The sequence below is a fragment of the Cygnus atratus genome, chromosome 6 (genome assembly GCF_013377495.2).
Source record: "Cygnus atratus isolate AKBS03 ecotype Queensland, Australia chromosome 6, CAtr_DNAZoo_HiC_assembly, whole genome shotgun sequence".
NCBI lineage: Eukaryota > Metazoa > Chordata > Aves > Anseriformes > Anatidae > Cygnus > Cygnus atratus.
Window position 1 is genome coordinate 17,411,936 of NC_066367.1, and position 18,429 is coordinate 17,430,364.

Consider the following 18,429-nt stretch of genomic DNA (forward strand, 5'->3'; position numbering starts at 1 on the left):
TTATAGTCCAAGATTTTAAGACCTAGTTTGTCTGCATTTTTGGCTTTTTTCTTCCTCTAACAAACACAAACATCAAAATAAGGTGGTTTCAAAGAAAAGCGCCATAGCATATCGTAAACTCATTAGGTCCAGACGTCTAGCCATCTCAATGGTTTTATTATACCACGGTTCTTCCTGTTTTAAAAGAATTATAGGTATCTTCTCGACAATAGATGGGAAGCAATGCAACACCTTTTCCTGGCACTACATGTTTTTTGCCTTTTTTTTTTTTTTTTTAGAGAGAGAGAGAGAGGTAGAAAACATTAAACGCGAGGTCTCTCGGCTCTCCCCTTAATCTTGAATTAACCGAACTGCTCGTAAATATTTACGGGTCCTTCATTTTAATGGTTGCTCTTTAAACAAAGCATTTTTTACAATGAACTTCATCTCAATTATCTTGATAAAGCCACGTGTGTTTATAAATGTTGAAGGCATGAGACGTGCTGCGAAATGAGCTTTCGCCAATATCGCTGCAGGTTTGGAAGTAGCCTGGTCCCTCCAGAGCTCCCCAACCTCCAGATTAAAGAGCGTGGGGAACAGAAACGGCCAAAAAAAAAAAAAAAAAAAAAAAAAAAAAAGGAAAACAAAACAAGAACGGTTTGGGCGAATAAGCGCCGTTTGGCTTATTAGGAGGAGCGGTGCGGAAATCTTTCCTAAATGACCCCCAGAGCTCCCCGAGCGAGCCCGAAGGCCGCGCATAAAGCCAGCAAAGAGGCGGGCGCACCCGGCCGAGCCCCTGGAGCCAGGGGAGCTTTTCCCCGGCCCGGGGCTGGTAGCGGGGCCGCCGTGCCCGCTGCAGCGCGGAGCGGCGCGGAGAGGAGCGTCGGGGCCGGCGGGCGGGAGGCGCGGGGCTGTGCGGGGTTTTTCGGGCAGGGCAGGGTGAGGGACGCACAGATTTCTGCTCCGAGCGCAGCGCTTTTCGTTCGCAGCCTTTATTGTGTAATAGCGGACAACAGTTACAGCAGGTCGGGAGGCAGAGACGTGGTGGGTAGTACAGCATTTACCGGGGGCGGGAGCGGCAGCGAGCCGGGGGACCGGGAAACGTGAGGCCTGTTGCGAACGGCTTCGGGTCTGAGACAACCTCCTAACAGTGCACTAAAGGGGGGGGGGGGGGGGCTCTCGTGGCCTCGCTGTGGCATCTATTGCGAAGGAGCGCAATTCAGACCTAGAAAGCAGAGGGTCGGGGTAAGGTTTCCTTTTAATAACTTGTGGACGACACAACACCCCCACTGATTGAAGCGACTGTAATTTAATATATATCTTGTTACCATAATTATAGTTATTTTCCTTACCTTTATTTTGGCAAAGTAACTACCTAGACTACATCACTTTTAAGAAACATGTCAAACATTTAACATCAGATAAAGTTCCCAAAGCTAACGTGCACTCACAACATCATCAACCAAACGGTCTGGGAAGGAGGAGGGGGGGATGAAGCGACTCTGCAAAACACGTTGGCGAGCAAGACAAAATTTCCCAAAATACCTGACATAGACCACGTTTCACTTCTATCTAAAAAAGACCAGATTGATTTAAAGTTCCTGGGGTGGGGGGGGCGCGAGAGGAGGAGGAGAAACGTATGCGGGGCTGAGGGGGGCAGGGGAAGCATAAAACCCAACCAAACCGAAATTAAAAATTAAAAAAAAAAAAAATCTCCCAAAGCCCCAAACTCAAAACTAAAGCAATATTCCCCAACTGCATTTCTACCCCAGCGTTAGTCTCCTTTATTGCCTTTCTCCTTGTTCATCTTTTTCATTTTCATTCTTCTGTTCTGAAACCAGATTTTGACCTGTCTCTCTGTGAGATTTAAAATCCTAGCTACTTCGTAACGGCGATCTCGGGTGAGGTACATGTTAAAGAGAAATTCCTTTTCCAGTTCCAGAGTTTGATACTTTGTGTAGGGACAACGCTTTTTCCTCGTTGAACGAGCGTGGATCCAGTTTGCTGCAGGGTTATCTGAAAGAAGGGAGGTATATAGGGAAGGGGGGGGGGGAAGAAAGGTCGTTAAATTAATTTAACGAAGGATGGACTGTTTTCACAACTTCGGAGGAATTATCATAAAAGCCTTAATGCCCCAGTCTGTTTACTGTACAAATGATGTCTTGATGGTAGGTGGTTATGTGGAGTCTTTTATGGGTGCTTGTTGCTGCTTGCGCTGGGGTAGGCGTCTAGACGTTTTTATAGGTTAGTAAAACTATCAGTTTTGCACATTCGAGCCTTACAGGTTTCGGCAATAAATCAAAGGGGCAATTTCTTTCTTTCTTTCTTTCTTTCTCTCCCTCTCTCCCTGCCTCTCTCCTTGCCTCTCTCCCCCTCTCTCTCTCTCCTTTTTTTTACTTACTTGGGTCAAGTTGCTGCTGTTTCTCCTCCTTCAGATCGCTGCTCGGGCTGGGGTTGTGGCTGCAGGCGGCGGGGTCCTTGGAGCTGCTGGCAGCCGCCTTCTCCCGGGGCTCCTGGAGGAAGGAGCTGCACGTGTACTCGGGCACACCGATCCCCTGGGACTCCCGGGACGAGGAGCACTCAGTCCTTTTGGAGGAGGAGGAGGAGGAGGAGGAAGACGAGGAGGCGGCTGCTCCCGTCTCCGGCTTTATCCCGTAGTGGCGCCCAGTGGAGGAGCCGGAGCTGGACGCGGAGCCGCTGCTGCCGCCGCCGCCGCCGCCGCCGCTGCCGCCGCCGCCGCCGCCGCCGCCGCCGCCGCCGCCCGGGAAGCCCGGGAAGGGCTCGATCCAGGAGCGCACGTAGCGGCCGGCGTCGGCTGCCCCTAAGTGGGGCTGGTGCATGTAGGGGTGGTAGATGCCGGTCATTGCCGCAGACGGCTGAGGGTGAACCGTGGACCAGGAGGTGGAGAACACGGTGGATTTTGGCGCAAAGCTACAGGAGGAAAAATCTGAACTCTCTGCAACACCTGATGGCCTGGAGGTCGCACTGTGACCTCCCTGGACGAATCTACTCCCGTAAACTTCTTCGCTTTCATGGCCTATGAGAGAATCGACATAATAGTTACTTATGGTGCCACTAGACGACATTTTAGGCTCCCCTCTTAGTCATATAAAAGGTTACACTGTTAACTGTATATGATACCCTCCCTGAGAACAATCGTAGTATTTTGCAGACTGCAAGCCTCAACCATTGGTCGCGGGGCCCACGTGATCATATTTACCAATACTGCGAGTAAATCAATCCGCTAAACTGGGGCTGCTGTGATTAAAAAAAAAATCATCATCAACAACAGCACCGCACAGCGCGCCGCGCACCCGCACCGCGCCGGGGCCGCCCGCGCCGGCCGCACCACCCGCTGTCCGCTGCCTCCCGCAGCCTTCCCGCAGCCTGCCCGCTCCCTGCCCGCTGTCCTGCCTTCCCTGCCTTCCCTGCCTGCCCTGCCGGCCCTGCCTGCCCGCTGCCTGCCCGCTGCCCGCCCTGCCCTGCCCGCCCGGGGCGCGGCGGGCGTGGCCGCGCTGGCAGCCCACGGCCGCGGCGGGCGCGGACTATTTCTTCATGTCGTCTGAGTGATTTCTGCCATTCATTTCTTAATCAACGAGAGGCAGGGTGTTTAAATAAATCCAACAGCCTTGGCTTGCTAATCACACTTCGAGCTGCTGAGGAAACCCGCTGGGAAGGGGGGATTCTTGCCTGTAAAAACAAACCATCGCAAGCTGGGACTGTAACGACTTCTCATAAAACAGGAAAATGTTACAGTAAAAGCACATTGCGGTACTTCCATATTTCAGAGCGTGTGCGGGTAGTATTATCCGTCCCCGTGCCCCCCTCCCTCGGCAGAAAGTTTCCATGGGAAGGATCCGCGTTTTAAAAGAGATGCCCATTGTGTTGTTTTAAAACAGGTGGAAGACCTCTGTAATGATTTTATGCCTTTCAATAAAAATTTTATGAGGTGTATTTGATTATAGATTAATGTGTCCCTAATAAAACGGACGGATGGGAACAGCGAAGCCTGTGTCTCCCAGCACGGCCGACGCGTGGCTGGGCGCACGCCCCTGCTGCACCCGAGAAAATTTGGGCCGCGGAGCCCCCGGGCAGCCCGGCCGGAGGGGTCCCCGAGGAGGCCCCGCAGCAGCCCCGGCCCCGCTGTCTCCTCCGCCCGAGTTCAGGGGGACCGGGGCCGGCCAGCCCCGGCTGGCCACGTTCAATGCCTGCGGGAGCTTTCTGCCCTCCTCGCTTTCTCTTCCTTCTCTCCCCTCCCCGAGCCGGTTCCCCTTCCCCGAGCCACAAGATGCCCGGTTAGTATTGAAAACCAGATTACCCATGGTCTTCCGCACATTTCTGCTCTTCTGAGCGAGGGAAGGTGGCTGTGTCGGGATCTGGAGGAAACGCACAGTTAGTGGAGAGCCCACAGCAGAGCCCGCTGAGGACACAAACAACAGCACTGCGAAAACACTTCCTACTCGCGGGCCGGTATGAGGAAGGGACTGAAATTCCTGTTTATTTAATGATTTATTACTCTCTTAGCTTGTTTTCTTCCTTTTTTCCTTTTTTATTTTTTTCTGTTTAGTTTTTGGGCATCTCGATCTAGCATTTTCCTTTGCATTTTCAGACTTCCCTTTATTTTCTCTAGAAGCAGGGCTTGCTGTATGGCGAGGAACTGCCCCTCGCTGCACACAGATAGAAATTGATAAAGCGGGCAGATTAGTGTGAACCTCCTTTTTTATATACGTTGAACACTTGGTATGGAGCCAGTTAATTAGTCCCCACTGCCGAAACTTCTTCGGTGATGAAGCGAGTATCTTTAAAGGAAAAATAAAAATAAAGATGGTTCAAGTGTGCGCAATATTTAAAGAGGTGGGCTTTGAGCACCGCTTTGTTGTTTGTTTTCGAAACAAGAGCAAGCACTGCATACCTATGTGCTTGCGGCTCCCACAGCTTCAAAATGGTGATGCTTTGGGCTGAGGAAAATATTCCTCTGCCCTACGAGCAAACATGAGAAAGCATTTGCTGAAATTCAATATCCGCGACAAGCGAGCAAAATGCAACGCCACCAGCTGCAACATGAGCAACATCAGTGTCACCAAGGCAGAAAACGTTGGCACTATCTTGCGCTTCATTTCTTGATTTAGCAACTGCTTAGGGGAAGACTGGGCGTTGATTGTGGGCGAGCTGCTTTCCCAGCGCAGCCAGCAGCCACGCTATTTTTCCAGTAGTGTTTGAAGGTGAAAGTATGCCCAAGTATTCACACTTCGGTTTGGTGTCATGTTCATTTGCAAGCCAGCTCTGCTCGGTATTTCTGCTCCCACCCGCTCACCCGCACCCCCTTCCTCCTCTGTCAGGGCAGGGACCCTGCAAATAATATTTTTCAGCTATGCGCCGAAAGGGTTAAGAGTCATGAAGTTCATTATCTGGACGTGTGCTACTGAAATGGAATTACGGGAAATAAAACGAGCTCTGAGCAAACAAAAATGGTGCAGGGGCACAAAAGTAGGGCTGGAGAGGATGGTGTACTTCTGTAAGCATGCCTGGGAGCTTTCCTGCTCGCAAAAGCCCAACCTTGCCAGATGTTTGAGGGAATATTTCCCCATCCACCATCTTCTAAAGGCTCTTGAGCTGACCAAGAAGCAAACTCCTCGCATTAATTTATACCCAGCTTTGCATTTGGTATGATGTTTTTTTAAAGCAAGTAAGGACACGAAATCAAAGTCTACACATTGTAAGCAGGCAGTGACTGTTATTTTTTAAATCAACATAGGAACGTCAAATAAAATGACACACATATTGCTGACAGCTTGTAGTAGAAAATTTTTTTATCACTTACCATTTATGAGTTGATTGGATGAGGATGTCCAGTTTAGGTCATAATATTTTACTACTTTTTTTTTTTCTTTCTCTCTCTCTCTCTTTTTTTTTTTTTTTTTTTGCATTCAGTTTGTTAGACTGCGAACATCACACAACATTTTATCAATTAATCATTTGTTTACAGACACAATTATAAATAAATTAGCTTTACATCATTTCCCGCCCCAGTCTCCACCCCACCCCTAAAAAGAAGGGAAGGGGAAAAAAAAGAAAAGAAAGAAAGAAAAGCAGGCAGACACACACAAAGACCAGAAAATGGACAAGAAGGCAAGAATGTACATCAGTCCAAAGAGCTGCTGATAAGGAAAGATCAGGAAACCAACCTGCAGCCGTACTTCAAACGTTTGTAGAAAACCAAAGGAACCGCAGTAGTTTACAGAGTTTATTGCATTATACATGCGAACAGAACATGCACAAGAAGGACATATTGCTGCTGAACGACTACTATTCCACATATGCACCACAAGAAAATGTCTACAATGGAGAAGAATGAAATATTCCATTTTACGAAGGACAATCTCTAAGTTCATTTGCGAGGATAGTTACATTATAATGTGCTTCTCTTTCCCCCCGCCCCCAAAGTTTTTCCCCCCTTTTTCTTAAAGTATTGAATGTACTCAAAATGTTATGGCCCGTGTAACAGCCCCACATAAATACCATTTTGTTAGTAAAAACATGAAAAAGTCACATTGCTTGGATGTTCGACAGTTCCAATAAGTTAAGACCAAATGATAATATTCAATAATAGTTACCCTGCATTACGATGAGAACAAAAATAAATTACACGTGCTAGGTTTTATATATACTCGTCATAGTAATACATATTCACTTGCAGCGCTAAAAGAAGGACGAAGAGTCACATTCTACCAGAAAAAAAAAAAAAAGGAAAAAAAAAAAAAAGGAAAATGACGGGTTCTGCCAGAGTCTCTCCTGCATTTAGCAACTGGTGGTGCTGTGCCCATTTCTCACTGTTTCCACCCCCAGGGTTAGGCTTTAAGAGAAGGTCAGATTAGCGGTCAGTTCTCGGATTCGGTTCTCCCTGCTCATCTTCTTGAGCTTCATTCTGCGGTTTTGAAACCAAATCTTGACCTGCCTGTCAGTGAGGTTTACGCTCTTACTGATCTCTAGGCGGCGCTCTCGAGTGAGATACATATTGAATAAGAACTCTTTCTCTAATTCCAGTGTTTGGTGCTTAGTGTAAGGACACCTCTTCTTTCTGCCACTCTTTGCAGTTAGCCAATTGCTTGTTGGAGTATCAGACTTGATTTCCTCTATCAAAATCAAAGGAGAAGAAGAAGAAAAAAAATCAAAACTCCCTCCGGCTGTTAGAGTGTACCCTTGGCCATGAACCCTCCTCCGTGGGGCCGGCAGACCTGGGGGCTGCGGGGCCGAGGCCCCGGCGGGGCGAGGCGCGGGCAGGGCGCGGGGCTCTGCAGGGCCGGGGGGTCCCCAAACCCCCAGCCCCCGGCCCCGTCACCGGCCCCGAGCCCCCGGGGCTGCCCGGGAGGGGCTCGCTCAAGTTCGCGGCTGGCGCCCGGCCCGCCCGCAGCCCGCCGGGCACCCTCTGGCGCCTGCAGCCCGACCGGGGCTGGCTCGGCCGGCTCCGCGCTGGCCGGGGAGATGCCCCGCTTGCAGGAGAGCCCCGCAGCCTGCTCCTCTGCAGCCTCCCCACAGCCCCCAGCTCAGCTACACACGCACACCTAGCAGCAGACATGGACGTTTCCCCAGCCGAAATGATGCACGTGAAACCAACACCCTCCACCTCGGGTTTCTTTTTTTTCTCTCTCTCTCACTCTTTTTTTTTTCCATTTTCCTTTTAGATTTGATTTTATTTTTCACCAGAAAGGAATCCGCCCCACATCAACCTAGACCTGGACCGTTAGCTGTAATTCATATAACGAGAATCTCCATGCACACGTAGGGCAAAAATCGACCTAGAGGTTGCAAAGTACATTTTTATAAGGAAAAAAAATCCCGGTTTTGGATTCCTCGACACACACCGTTCGAAACGAAGGCTTTATTGCACCTCTAAGGGGAAAATAAAATTAGATAAGCACCACCTTTAGCTTTCGTACGCCTTTCAAAATAACGTTGCACTTTTTGGAGAGAAACCCAAGGTTATCTAAAGCATCACGTTCAAACCTTGCACGTTTTGATCAGGCAGGCAGCGGGCTGCTGCTTGCATTGTGCATTTGTTTCCAACTTCACCCAGCTTGGTAGCACCTATTCCTCACCTATTTTAATAGGATCGTAATTAACTTTAAATGCAATCAAAGAGCAGCCAGGCTCAGTGAAAACAAACAAACAAACAAACAAGAAATCAGCGAAATATTACGAGAGAAAAGTTGAGCTGGTAGTATTTTACAACCTCCAGACCTGCTTTTTTAAGGGTATTTGGCTGATTTTGGCTGCTGCAGTGCACTAAGGAGCACCCAGAGATATTCCCCGCATCACAGAGCCGGTCTGCATGCACAAGAGAGGCAGGTCTCTAAAGCAGAGCTTTGGACCCTTTTGTGTAGCTTTTTTTTTTTTTTTCCTGCCAAAATCTTCAGAGGCACAGCACCTGCAGCCCGATACTTCTTACCATTAAATGTGCTGGCTGTGATGCTCGTTAGTATATCAGAGCGTGCTTTAGGGTGCTGGCGTGTTGGAGTTACACCACGGTACGGTTTAAACTCGGTAATACAGACCTTTACTCTCCTTCTCCTGGACTTCTGGGCTGGACACGGAGCCTTCGGGCAGGCAGCTCCTCTCGTCTTGCAACGTGGACTTGGGCTCGGGACTTTCCACTTGAGAGACTTTAGCTGCGCTGTCTTGGTTGTTCGGGTTTTCATTCATTTTCTTTTCCATCTGAAGTTGAGAAGATATCTGCGGTTTGGAGCTGCCGCGAGGGTTTAACTGTAACATTACAGTTGAACTCGTTTCGGGGCTATTATTGTACTCTTGGGTTTTCCCAGTGGCGTAGGTCTGGCTCAGTCTAAAATATCCTGGGACGGGAACCTCGGGGTTCTCAATGGGGCATGATTCAGACACCAGCCTCTGGTAGGAAGGGACGTCTGAAGAAATGAGTTTGGTTCTCTTATCGGAATACATGCAGCAATTGCTTTCTTCTTTAATATTTGTAGTGAAGGAACAAGTGGGGACCTGCTGTGTAACAGGTTGCTCTATTCGACAAGATCTGTTCGGGTCTGTCCAACTGTCTACTTGAGGTATATAAGGATGTACATTCATACCCATATTTTGGTGATTAACTTCTCTTTTAGCCAGAGACGGTAGGAGTCCACAGGTTTGCATCCCATAAGTCCCAATGTCTGTGCTAGGTGGCATATACATGCTGGCGCTGTTGGAGTAGAAACTGTCACTCCTGCACGCACTGATGAGAGAGTCTACTAAAAAAGTATTAGCGGCAGGAGAGCTGTTGGGGAAGGACATTTTGGGCAGGAATTTGAGGAAGAGAGCTTGTGTCCCTTGCAGGCTGACATCTCGAGGAAAACATTCCCGGGGAAGCGCCGATGCCTCCGCGCGACCACATGACAGCCGGGCCAATGGCAGCGCCCGCCGCCCCGCGCCCCGCCGCCCCGCCGCTGACGCGCCCCGCCGCGCCGCCCCGCCGCGCCCCGCCGCGGTCAACAGCGACCCCTAGGCCGCCGCCGCGGCACCGCACCGCCCGCACCGCGCCGCGCAGCACCGCGCAGCGCCGCGCAGCACCGCACCGCGCCGCGCGGCCGGCCCCCCTCCCCCCCACGGCCGGCAAAAGCCCGCTGCCTCCCCTCGCGGATCCTGTAAAAGCCGTGCGTGCTGCCTGACGAGCGCGAGGTACAAGAGGTTGCGGGATTTATTGGTGCGTATTAGGGAGAGGCAGGGGCGATCAATAAAAGCCCTCATCTGCATTCCCGGGCTACTTGGTAATTTTCTTGCTTCTGGAGGTTTTTAAAGAGTTATACCCGCTGTTGCCACGCACGGGAAGATGTTTTATTAACAAATCAATCGAGACTTTGTAAAGGATAAGATTAATAGTTAAGATTTAGCATAATGGCGTTCGCGTTATGAATTATTGAAAATTATACCATTGATTTTTCTCCTCGCTACTAACCAAGAAGGTCAATTTTTGTTTTAACACAAATCGTCAAATATTAAAAGCTATACTTTTGTCATAAGTCGAGTTTTATAGTTACAATACATTCCTAAAATTATTTTACAATGCTCTCTCACTACGGCTTGTGGAAAAAAAAAAACATATATACATATATACATTTTTTTCACTTGCCCGGGAAACTGAAAGCACCATAAGATAATTTCTCCTTCTGTAGTATTGCTCATTTATATATATATATATATATATACACAGAAACTCATGCCCCTACTGCAACTGATCGAGTAACTTTTTCTTTTTCTTTCTTTCTTTCTTTCTTTTTTCTTTTTTCTTTTTTATTTTTTGAATGACGAGTGATGAGTGCAGCTGGAATATTAAAAAAAAAAAAAAGTAAAAAATACCGAGGGCACCAGTAAATGCCTACATGGCAAATTAGATTTTTGCGTCCCAACACTTTAAAAGTGTTTTAGTGCCCCCCCACTTCGTACCCATATTTACACCCGAACCTGTTACATTTTAAATAGTGATGGCACAGGGCATTTATTACTCTTTTTCATTTTCTTCCTTTTCTTTCATTTTCTTTCTTTCTTTCCTTTCATTTTCTTTCTTTCTTTCTTTCTTTCTTTCTTTCTTTGCTTCTGTCTGTCTGGCTGGCTGGCTTTCAACTGTTCTCAATCTGGAGTATTTCTTATCTGGGACTAATGCTGTCAAGGACTCTTATCCATACAAAGTGAACTTGTTGATAATTTTTGTTTCGAATGCATCTGGCTGTTTATTTTGGGCCTTTCTAACATCAAACACCCTTTCAGATCCCAAGGAGCAAGCAGCACGTGAAAGGATTTTTAACATTTCAAATGCGTCTTTCGCACAGCTCAAAACATGCCTTTTCCAGCAACGTGGGTTTGAATTTTCTCCTGTTTCCTGGCATTTGACTGTTTAGCACTTTACCGTACACTTTACATTGCTGGAAACAATAACCCTATTTAAAATTTCGCTGTGGCAATGAGACAGACCTTTTAAAACCTTATCGCAGCTGTTCAAATACAACATCATTGTCAGGTTAAGAGCCAGTGTCTTTTATAGCTCCGGTCTCCAGCTTCTGTGTTGCCGGAGAGTTTAAATATTACCTCCATAATATTCGCTACTTTCCAGATTTTTTGCAGCATCCCCTGCGCCTGGCGCAGCCCTCTGCCCTCTCCGGGCACGCTCCATCGGCACCGAGTGTTCAGCAGGGAAAGGGGCATTTCCAAAATCTCGACATTTAAGATCATTATCAGAGCCATTGCTAAGATTTGCCTGAGCTGGGAAAGAAGCTGCAGAGGAGCTCACGACGCTCCCTCTGAGCACTGCATTCCCCCCCTTGCTTTCTAGCAATTTCCTCTTTTTAAACAACAGCCCGGACAACCCACAGAGTTTAAAGAAACAAAATACTATTTTCCTTGACGCAGTTTAAGACTTGACTGTTAAATCTAATCAGGAATTTTATGCCCATCAAATGGGTCTTTCATAACCTTTATTTACACTTTAAGAAAAGAAGGTCCCAGAAATATCCCAACTGAAGTATTAGCCCAGAGGTTTGCAGTGGATTTTGCCCAACAGTAAAGTTAAAACAATAACCCAACGCTTAACTGCTTGCCACGCCAGCCTCGCCTGTGCTAAAGGAGCTCGCTCCTTGGCTTCTGGTCAGAAATGAGGTCTCTCTGATTTTTTTTTTTAATTGCAAATATGAATTTCTTGCATGTCACTGCACGGAAACTCCGAGGATGGCTGTGATGATAATGAGTTAAATATCGTATTCAGGACTGGTAAACAGCTACGTAAGACCCCTTGCTCACGATAAATCATGAGGGTTTTTTCTTTTTTGAAAAACGGGCAGCATTTTTTTATTGAAAATGAACAGTAGGAAAGTTTAAGTTTGATGTAAATAGAAGTTGAATAAACATGCAAGAGCCACTGGGGAACTGGAGACTTAGGCTCTGGGCATTTAATGTCACTCTTGTTTTAAATCATATTAAAATGGAATCAAGTAATTAACATTAATAAATAAATCAATATTGTGCAATAAATGAGATATACAGTCTACATTAATATAAAGGTTTTGCTCTCAGAGCCCCATATTTTTCCGAATGAGGGAAGAAAAAAAAAAAACCCAACCAATGGGTCCATGCAGATGTAAATTACTGTTTGTAATAAAGCATAGGTGGACATTACAGTTTTCTCCTCTAGCAAATGTCAGGGCTAAAAACTTGAGGTTACCAGACGTGCCAGTGGGGTTTAATTTTCACTGCCTTATCTTCCTAATCCTTATTACTCGTGATATGATTTTTTTTTTTTCTCGACAGTGCTGACGATCCTCATACTTGCAATTTGCTGTGTTTGTGTCTCATTATAGGAGGGGGATGGGAGAGAGGTACGCAAGGGGCTAGATATTTTGCAGATGCCTTCAGTAACAAAGGTATTGCGAGAAATATCTTATTTTAAAAATAGGCTGGAACCCGGGAAGCTTTTAGTAAAATTGCTTTCATTTACTCGATTTCAGCATTTTATTTAGGGTGCCTTTAAACGCGCGGACTGTATATTTTATACCACGCTGTTATATTGCAGGGAGATTGAAGAATAGCTTTTATTTAAAGGAAAAAAGAAATTGGCTACAATATTGTGACCTTTCTTTTTTTAATAAAGCAACTGTCACGTTGCCCAGATTTCTATGTGCCATATTTTCATAGAAAGAGTCGACGTCTCGGCTGAGGGTTCAGATTCCCTGGACTTTTTCGACTGGGGGTGGGGGGGTGGGGAGAGAAACATACTGATGACATTATTCTTTTTCCTAAATAGAAAAGCTTATAAAATAAACAGGATACCTCGCTGCCCATTTCTTCAGAGGTGTTATTTCTGCTGTGGGGAGCGCACGGTAGCACTGTGTACTCCCAGCTTTGCCCCCAGCCTCAGCCCTTCCTCTGCTGTATTTCCATATTTCCGTGCACACAGAAGCACAACCCCGAGTTATAAGATTTTAGCGGGGAGCCTGCTCGGCGGTTCTGCCCTCAGCTCCGGCATCTGAGCTAAACGTTTATCTTCCGGCAGATTCCTGCCGAATTCGAAATTCGGTCAGAAAATAAGCAAACGCCCTATTCGATCTCCTAAAAGGACAAGCTTAAAGACATTTGGACATAGCCCCCAGCCTTTTCTTTCTAAAGGAATAAAACAGAGAAATGGGGGGGGGGAAATACAAAAGATTATAGACTCTCACGGAATCATCACACCAACACGATGATTGAAAAAGAAGAAAGAAAAAGAAAGAAAGAAAGAAAGAAAGAAAATAAAAAAGAACAAAGCGGCATTCCCATATTCAAGATGGTTTTTTTGTGTGTGTGTGTGTGTGTGTGTGTGTGTTTTTTCCATTAACAACACATCCTGGCTCCAATCACTCGTTTACATTCTGTGAGATCGGCCTCACTGTAATTGCGAGGGGCTAAAGCATCCCGCAGAAGCCTCAAGGCTTTGGGGCTGGTGTGGGCTCTCACAAGAAGCACTCTAATGCCAGCAAAAACAAACAAGAAAACTTTGCTAAATCTTTCCCTCCCGAAATAGGTATCGCCACCGAAAGACCAGGGCATTTTCCTCCGGGCTCTGGGTCCGGTTAAAAGGGGCTACCTTTGGCGTCAAAGGATCCAAGGATTTTAGTTTCCACAATGCCGTTTTACCATTTTATCACAGACGGAAAGGCTATTTCTAGGAAACTGTTAACAATGAACTTCTAAAAAAAAAAAAAAAAAAAGCAAAACCCAACGGTCAAAGTGCCAACAAATGCTTTCACGAGAGATGGGGCTTTGAAAATGCGGAACATGACTGAGCCAAGGCGAAATAGATTTCGATGAACTCTGCAGAAAAAAGCAGAAGGAAGCGAAGCCCTTTCTTCCGTGAGATTCTGAGGAAAAGTGCGCACTGGAGGACAAAAAAGAAAACAAAACCAGAAAAACGGAACATGCTCGGTCGCTGGAGAACGTCCAGGGAATTCATAAGCTTCACTTTAATTTTCTAATCTCTAGTTTCATTTTAATAGATCTCCATAGTGTTTTTAAGGAGAGGGATTTCAATCAGCAAAGCCTTGGCAAGGTGATGTTCGGATATTAAAAATATCTTCTTTTCGCTTTAGTCTCTCTGTCTCTCTTTAAAAAAATAAGCACTCTCAGCATCTAATATTAATCTCGCGTTTAAGTAAAATACGTTTTTAAAATTATGCTTTCTGTGCCGATAGGTTTATTTAAGAAAAGCCTTGAGTGAGAATTGAAAGGTAAACTGTGGAAACGCCTGTTTTTTATATTACTTTTGTTCTACCCGCGTTAAGGCTGTCCTTAAAGGAGTAAATAGTTTTTCGTTCTAGGGAACGAATTCTGAATATCATTTTTTTTTCTTAAAATTATGCGATTTTTTTTAAAGCTCGGATGCATTATAAAAGATTACGACCAAAAAAATTTCTTTTAAAGTGGCATATTTCTCGAACACGTCACGGTTATGGGTTATTTGTTTAATAAATCTTTTTGATGCTTTATTTTCTCATTTGGAAGGCCCTGAAATCTTATCGTTACTTATATATTAGATATTTTATTAGCAGTGGAATTATTATTAGGAGCAAAATATCCTTGAACATCAGGGCTGCTGTGCGCATTACAGCACATGAGCGCGCCCTCCTGTGGCATTTGGTGGCGAAGCACCAGGGAATTTCCTCCTTTCTCCTCAGCCCAATTTGCTTTCAGTCGTGTTTTTTTTTCCCTTTATTTTTCAATAGAAACTTAAAACTGCTATAATTGAGCATTTATGCAAGATTAATGCTGGGGCGTTTAGGTTTCCGCGGCCCTCTTTTGCGGTGTCTGGGCATTTTAAAGGGATAATAGTACTCTAAGATAGACTGTTAAAGCACTGCTGGGAACAGAAAATCAGAAGAGTCGTTCTCGCCCTGTGGATTAAGACTCGGGAGAGACGCGAGAATTTTGCTATAAGGTCAGGCGAAATGAAATTCCCCGCGACTAGCAGCATTTCCAATGTATGGGCTTTGCGGGGAAACGCGCATCCGGAGAAAAGCTGCCGAAATACCATCCTTCTCCCCAGATTACGAAGCGTTCCTTACGGCCCCCCGCATTTTATTCGGAGCGACAAAAGCATTTTTTCTTTAGGGCTAAAAGGGGAGATTTGGGGCGAGTTCCCGGGGCACGGAAGAGAAAGGAGAGGGAAGCGGGGAGCCCGCTGGCGGGGACGGGAGCCGGGCTTGCTCCCGGCACGCCGCGGAGATGCTCACCTCGACCCAGCTGGGATTTTCTTTGCGTTATGATGCATTTGCTAATATGGCCATCTATGCGGTACTCAGCGTGTGTGTGGTTGTGCGTGTGTGTGAGAGAGAGGGAGGGAGACAGAGAGAGAGTGGGTGGTGGTTGAAAATAACAGAGGAACCTTAAGGCGCCTAATTATTCAGAAAGGTTAAAGGTGATGACCTTGACATTTTGGAAGTTCAAAGGCATACACTTATGTTTTTCTTGCTAAAGGGTTTTAAAAAATTTTTCTAGCAATGCCTCCCTCCACTCCCATTTCTCCATTTTTTAATTCTGGGGCCGTTCGTCACTAATTTGCGCAGTTTTGCCTTCGCTGAAAGCAAGTGTAGCGCGAGCCGCTCCGTCCTATTCAAAAAAGCCAAATTCTTTCCCCGCTCCTCGCCTTTATTGCACATTGCGGAAATCTCTTTTTCACCCACCAGAAGGTGTATAATATAACCCAATTAAGCTGTTTAGAACCTCGGGTTTTATGGTGTTGTCTAGACAGTTCAAGGTTTTGTAAACAGCCCAGCCAGGTCACGCAGCATAAAGCGGAGGGGACCTCCGCCGGATCCCTGCCCGCCGGAGGACGCAGGGCCGCCTGCCGCGCCCGCGGGAGCGGAGCGGGAGTTACGCGGCTGCGGAGCGGGTGCGGAGCGGCCGCACCCGGCCAGCCCCGCTCTCCGCACGCCCCGCCGAGAAATCATATTTTAGAGATCCTCCCCTCTGTCTCCAAACTTTTTTTTCCTTCCCTCCCCACCAGTGCCAATTGTTTATAGCTCCCTCTTGTCTCAATCGCTCTGAGCCCTCGTTCTGGCTTACCCTTCACTAGCAAGTAAACAGTCATTGGCCTTCGGGATTCTGGGCTTGTTGGGAGCCTGACCAGTTAAAAAAGCCTTTTTCGTTGTTTATAGTAATTGCAGCACCATCAGAAGTGATGGTCTGCAGACAGCCATGTTTGCTCTGCCTCACACTGAGGGGGGAACAGTGAAGGTTACACATATCTACAAAGGGAGAGTTACAGCTCTAAGCTATTATTTATTTTTAAAATGCATTTAAAATAACCCGGCTTGGCTTCCTCCCGTTATTATTTAATTGAACTTGGCTCTAGCCCGGGAAACGCTAGGATCCTTCGGAGATGGAAATCCATACAGTGCACGGAAGTTATAACCTTAACTTTACTAGAAACCATTTATTCACATGAAAAAGACAGTGGCCCATGCTTTTGGATGACAATAGAAACATATATATATATATTTTATATATAGCGAACGTACATTTACCATCTCTTAAATAAACCGCATTCACTTAAAGGGAGGAAAGTGTTATCCTAGCTCAAAAGCAACAACATGGCCCCCCCGAACTCAATTAATTGTAAGCAAAAACTACCAGACACACTGCAGGTCCATTGCTGGTACTGTGGGAGAGGAAAACAAGCACCTTTGGCGAGAAACACTCGAGAAGGGACAGTTGGATTTACCCTAGTTTCCCCTTATCAGGAATCTGCTGCGCCAAGCCCCGAAATCTCCAGTGGCCATTCAGTGTGGGGAGCTGCACGTGAAAATGAAACTTTGAGTTCCGCAGGGTGGATGTGTCATGTAAACCAATTTACTTTTGCATTCAGATGGCAGGTCAGAGAGACAGATATATTCAATTTTTCCTTCTTTCTTCTTTTTCTCTTTCTCTCTCGATTTTTATTTTTTTTTCTTTTCTTTTTCTTTATCCTTCTTTCTTTCCTTCCTTTTTTTTCTTTTCTTTTTTTTTTTTTTCAAAACAAGGGATTTCCAGTGAAATATTGGAGTCGATCTCTGTTCAGTTTCTTTTCTTTCATCCTTCGATTCTGGAACCAGATTTTAACTTGTCGGTCAGTGAGGTTGAGCATTCTGGACAACTGCAGTCTCTTCTCTTTGTTTATGTACACGTTGAAGAAAAACTCACGTTCCAGTTCTCTTATCTGATATTTGGTATAGGGACACCTCTTTTTCCTTGATCGCTGAGGAATCGCTGAAAATCAAGAAAGAAGAAACTGAGTTATGCTGCTGCTATAAACACACTCAGATGGGAAGAGATCAGAGGCTTTGACAATATCCCATCGCCTGGAAAGCAGCCCTCCAGCAGTTCAGAAAATATTCCTGGGGCTTTTACTCTCCGGGTGCCTTAGCGAAAAAGCGAATATTTCCCAACTTCTCCTTAAAAGAGAGCACTTCGAGCAGTACAGAGAGATATTTAAATGGGCTGGAAATATTCCAAGTTTCTCAAACTCCTCTCCCCCCACCCCCCTCACCAAACAAACGAAGATCTCAGGCTCTAAAACGAAGGCAGCTCCGAGCACTACCTGTGAAACCTCCCTGTCGTGTCCCCCCCCCCGCCAAATCAACAATTTAATAACAATTAATATCCTCTTCCAAGAATACCTTAAGCCCACCTAAATTGGTTTCCTATCGTAAACACGCTTTACAACGGTAAAGGAAATCTTATAGGATATATAAAATCCTTTGGATGCTTATAAAATTGCACATAAAATGCGGCTTGACAAAGTGTTGGCCTTGTACTTTTGCCCCCAATTTACTACTGATACCTACCTGAACTGTTGCTCTTCTCTGCAACAGCCTCACCAGAAGGGGAATCGGCGCTGTTTGCTGTTGTCACTTTCTTTTCTTGGCTGGAAGGTGTTTTACTGCAAGTGCTGTTCTGGGGCTTCAAGTCGCCCTTGTCCGCGTCCCCCTCGCCCTCGGAGTGCTGCTGGTACGGGGGTCCGGGGGCTGTCTCGTAAAACTGGTCGAAGCCTTGCGGCAGGATACCGTTCCTCCCCACCGAGCTGTAGAAGTTGGAGGCAGCAGGAGACGGTCCATGGTGGCTGCACACGGGGTCCGTTTTGAATAACATTTCCGTCCTCCTGTTCGCAGGCTGCAGAAAGTCTCTGTGCATCACCTCTTCAGCTGAGTAATAAGGAGCATAACTGCCCCTATACTGCCATTTGCTGCGCTCTAATCCGTATTCCCTGAATGCTACTTCGCGCACAGGTTGGACATGAGGTAAATTAGAAGAATAAGGAAAAGTCATTTGACAGGAAGACGATTGCGACAAAAAAGAGGGTTTCGTCGAGAAATCTGAGGGTGAGACGTAATAAGCGCACCCTGGCAGATACATATTGGATGCGCTGTGACTGCAATCGTCAAACTCGGTCAT

At 46.4% G+C, this 18,429-nt stretch overlaps 3 protein-coding genes across 4 annotated transcripts; all 3 read right to left on the reverse strand.

Moving 5' to 3' along the window:
* Positions 1 to 1,254: 1,254 nt before the first annotated feature.
* On the reverse strand, positions 1,255 to 4,313 carry HOXD9 (homeobox D9). 2 transcript variants are annotated; one of them, XM_035567552.1, is made up of 3 exons: positions 4,298 to 4,313; positions 2,381 to 3,016; positions 1,255 to 1,995 (listed from the first exon to the last, which is right to left on the reverse strand). In XM_035567552.1, the coding sequence occupies exons 1-3, from the start codon at positions 4,299 to 4,301 to the stop codon at positions 1,754 to 1,756; spliced, it is 882 nt and encodes a 293-aa protein (XP_035423445.1). In that variant the 5' UTR covers positions 4,302 to 4,313; the 3' UTR covers positions 1,255 to 1,753. The 2 variants fall into 2 exon arrangements, with proteins under 2 accessions (XP_035423445.1, XP_035423436.1); XM_035567543.1 differs by lacking the exon at positions 4,298 to 4,313 and having other exon boundaries at positions 2,381 to 3,065.
* A 2,467-nt stretch (positions 4,314 to 6,780) lies between these two features.
* On the reverse strand, positions 6,781 to 9,273 carry HOXD10 (homeobox D10). Its single transcript, XM_035567533.1, has 2 exons — positions 8,532 to 9,273; positions 6,781 to 7,112 (listed from the first exon to the last, which is right to left on the reverse strand). The coding sequence occupies exons 1-2, from the start codon at positions 9,271 to 9,273 to the stop codon at positions 6,835 to 6,837; spliced, it is 1,020 nt and encodes a 339-aa protein (XP_035423426.1). The 3' UTR covers positions 6,781 to 6,834.
* Positions 9,274 to 17,008: 7,735 nt separating this feature from the next.
* On the reverse strand, positions 17,009 to 18,429 carry HOXD11 (homeobox D11). Its single transcript, XM_035567612.1, has 2 exons — positions 17,823 to 18,429; positions 17,009 to 17,244 (listed from the first exon to the last, which is right to left on the reverse strand). The coding sequence occupies exons 1-2, from the start codon at positions 18,427 to 18,429 to the stop codon at positions 17,009 to 17,011; spliced, it is 843 nt and encodes a 280-aa protein (XP_035423505.1).

Coding starts and splice junctions, on each gene's coding strand:
- HOXD9 (XM_035567543.1), bottom strand. CDS start 3,065: ATGTCGTCTAGTGGCACCATAAGTAACTATTATGTCGATTCTCTCATA. Junction 1,996..2,380: donor ACAGCAGCAACTTGACCCAA/GTAAGTAAAAAA, acceptor CCCTTCTTTCAG/ATAACCCTGCAGCAAACTGG.
- HOXD10 (XM_035567533.1), bottom strand. CDS start 9,273: ATGTCCTTCCCCAACAGCTCTCCTGCCGCTAATACTTTTTTAGTAGAC. Junction 7,113..8,531: donor CCAGGAGAAGGAGAGTAAAG/GTCTGTATTACC, acceptor TGATTTTGATAG/AGGAAATCAAGTCTGATACT.
- HOXD11 (XM_035567612.1), bottom strand. CDS start 18,429: ATGACCGAGTTTGACGATTGCAGTCACAGCGCATCCAATATGTATCTG. Junction 17,245..17,822: donor AGAGAAGAGCAACAGTTCAG/GTAGGTATCAGT, acceptor CTTGATTTTCAG/CGATTCCTCAGCGATCAAGG.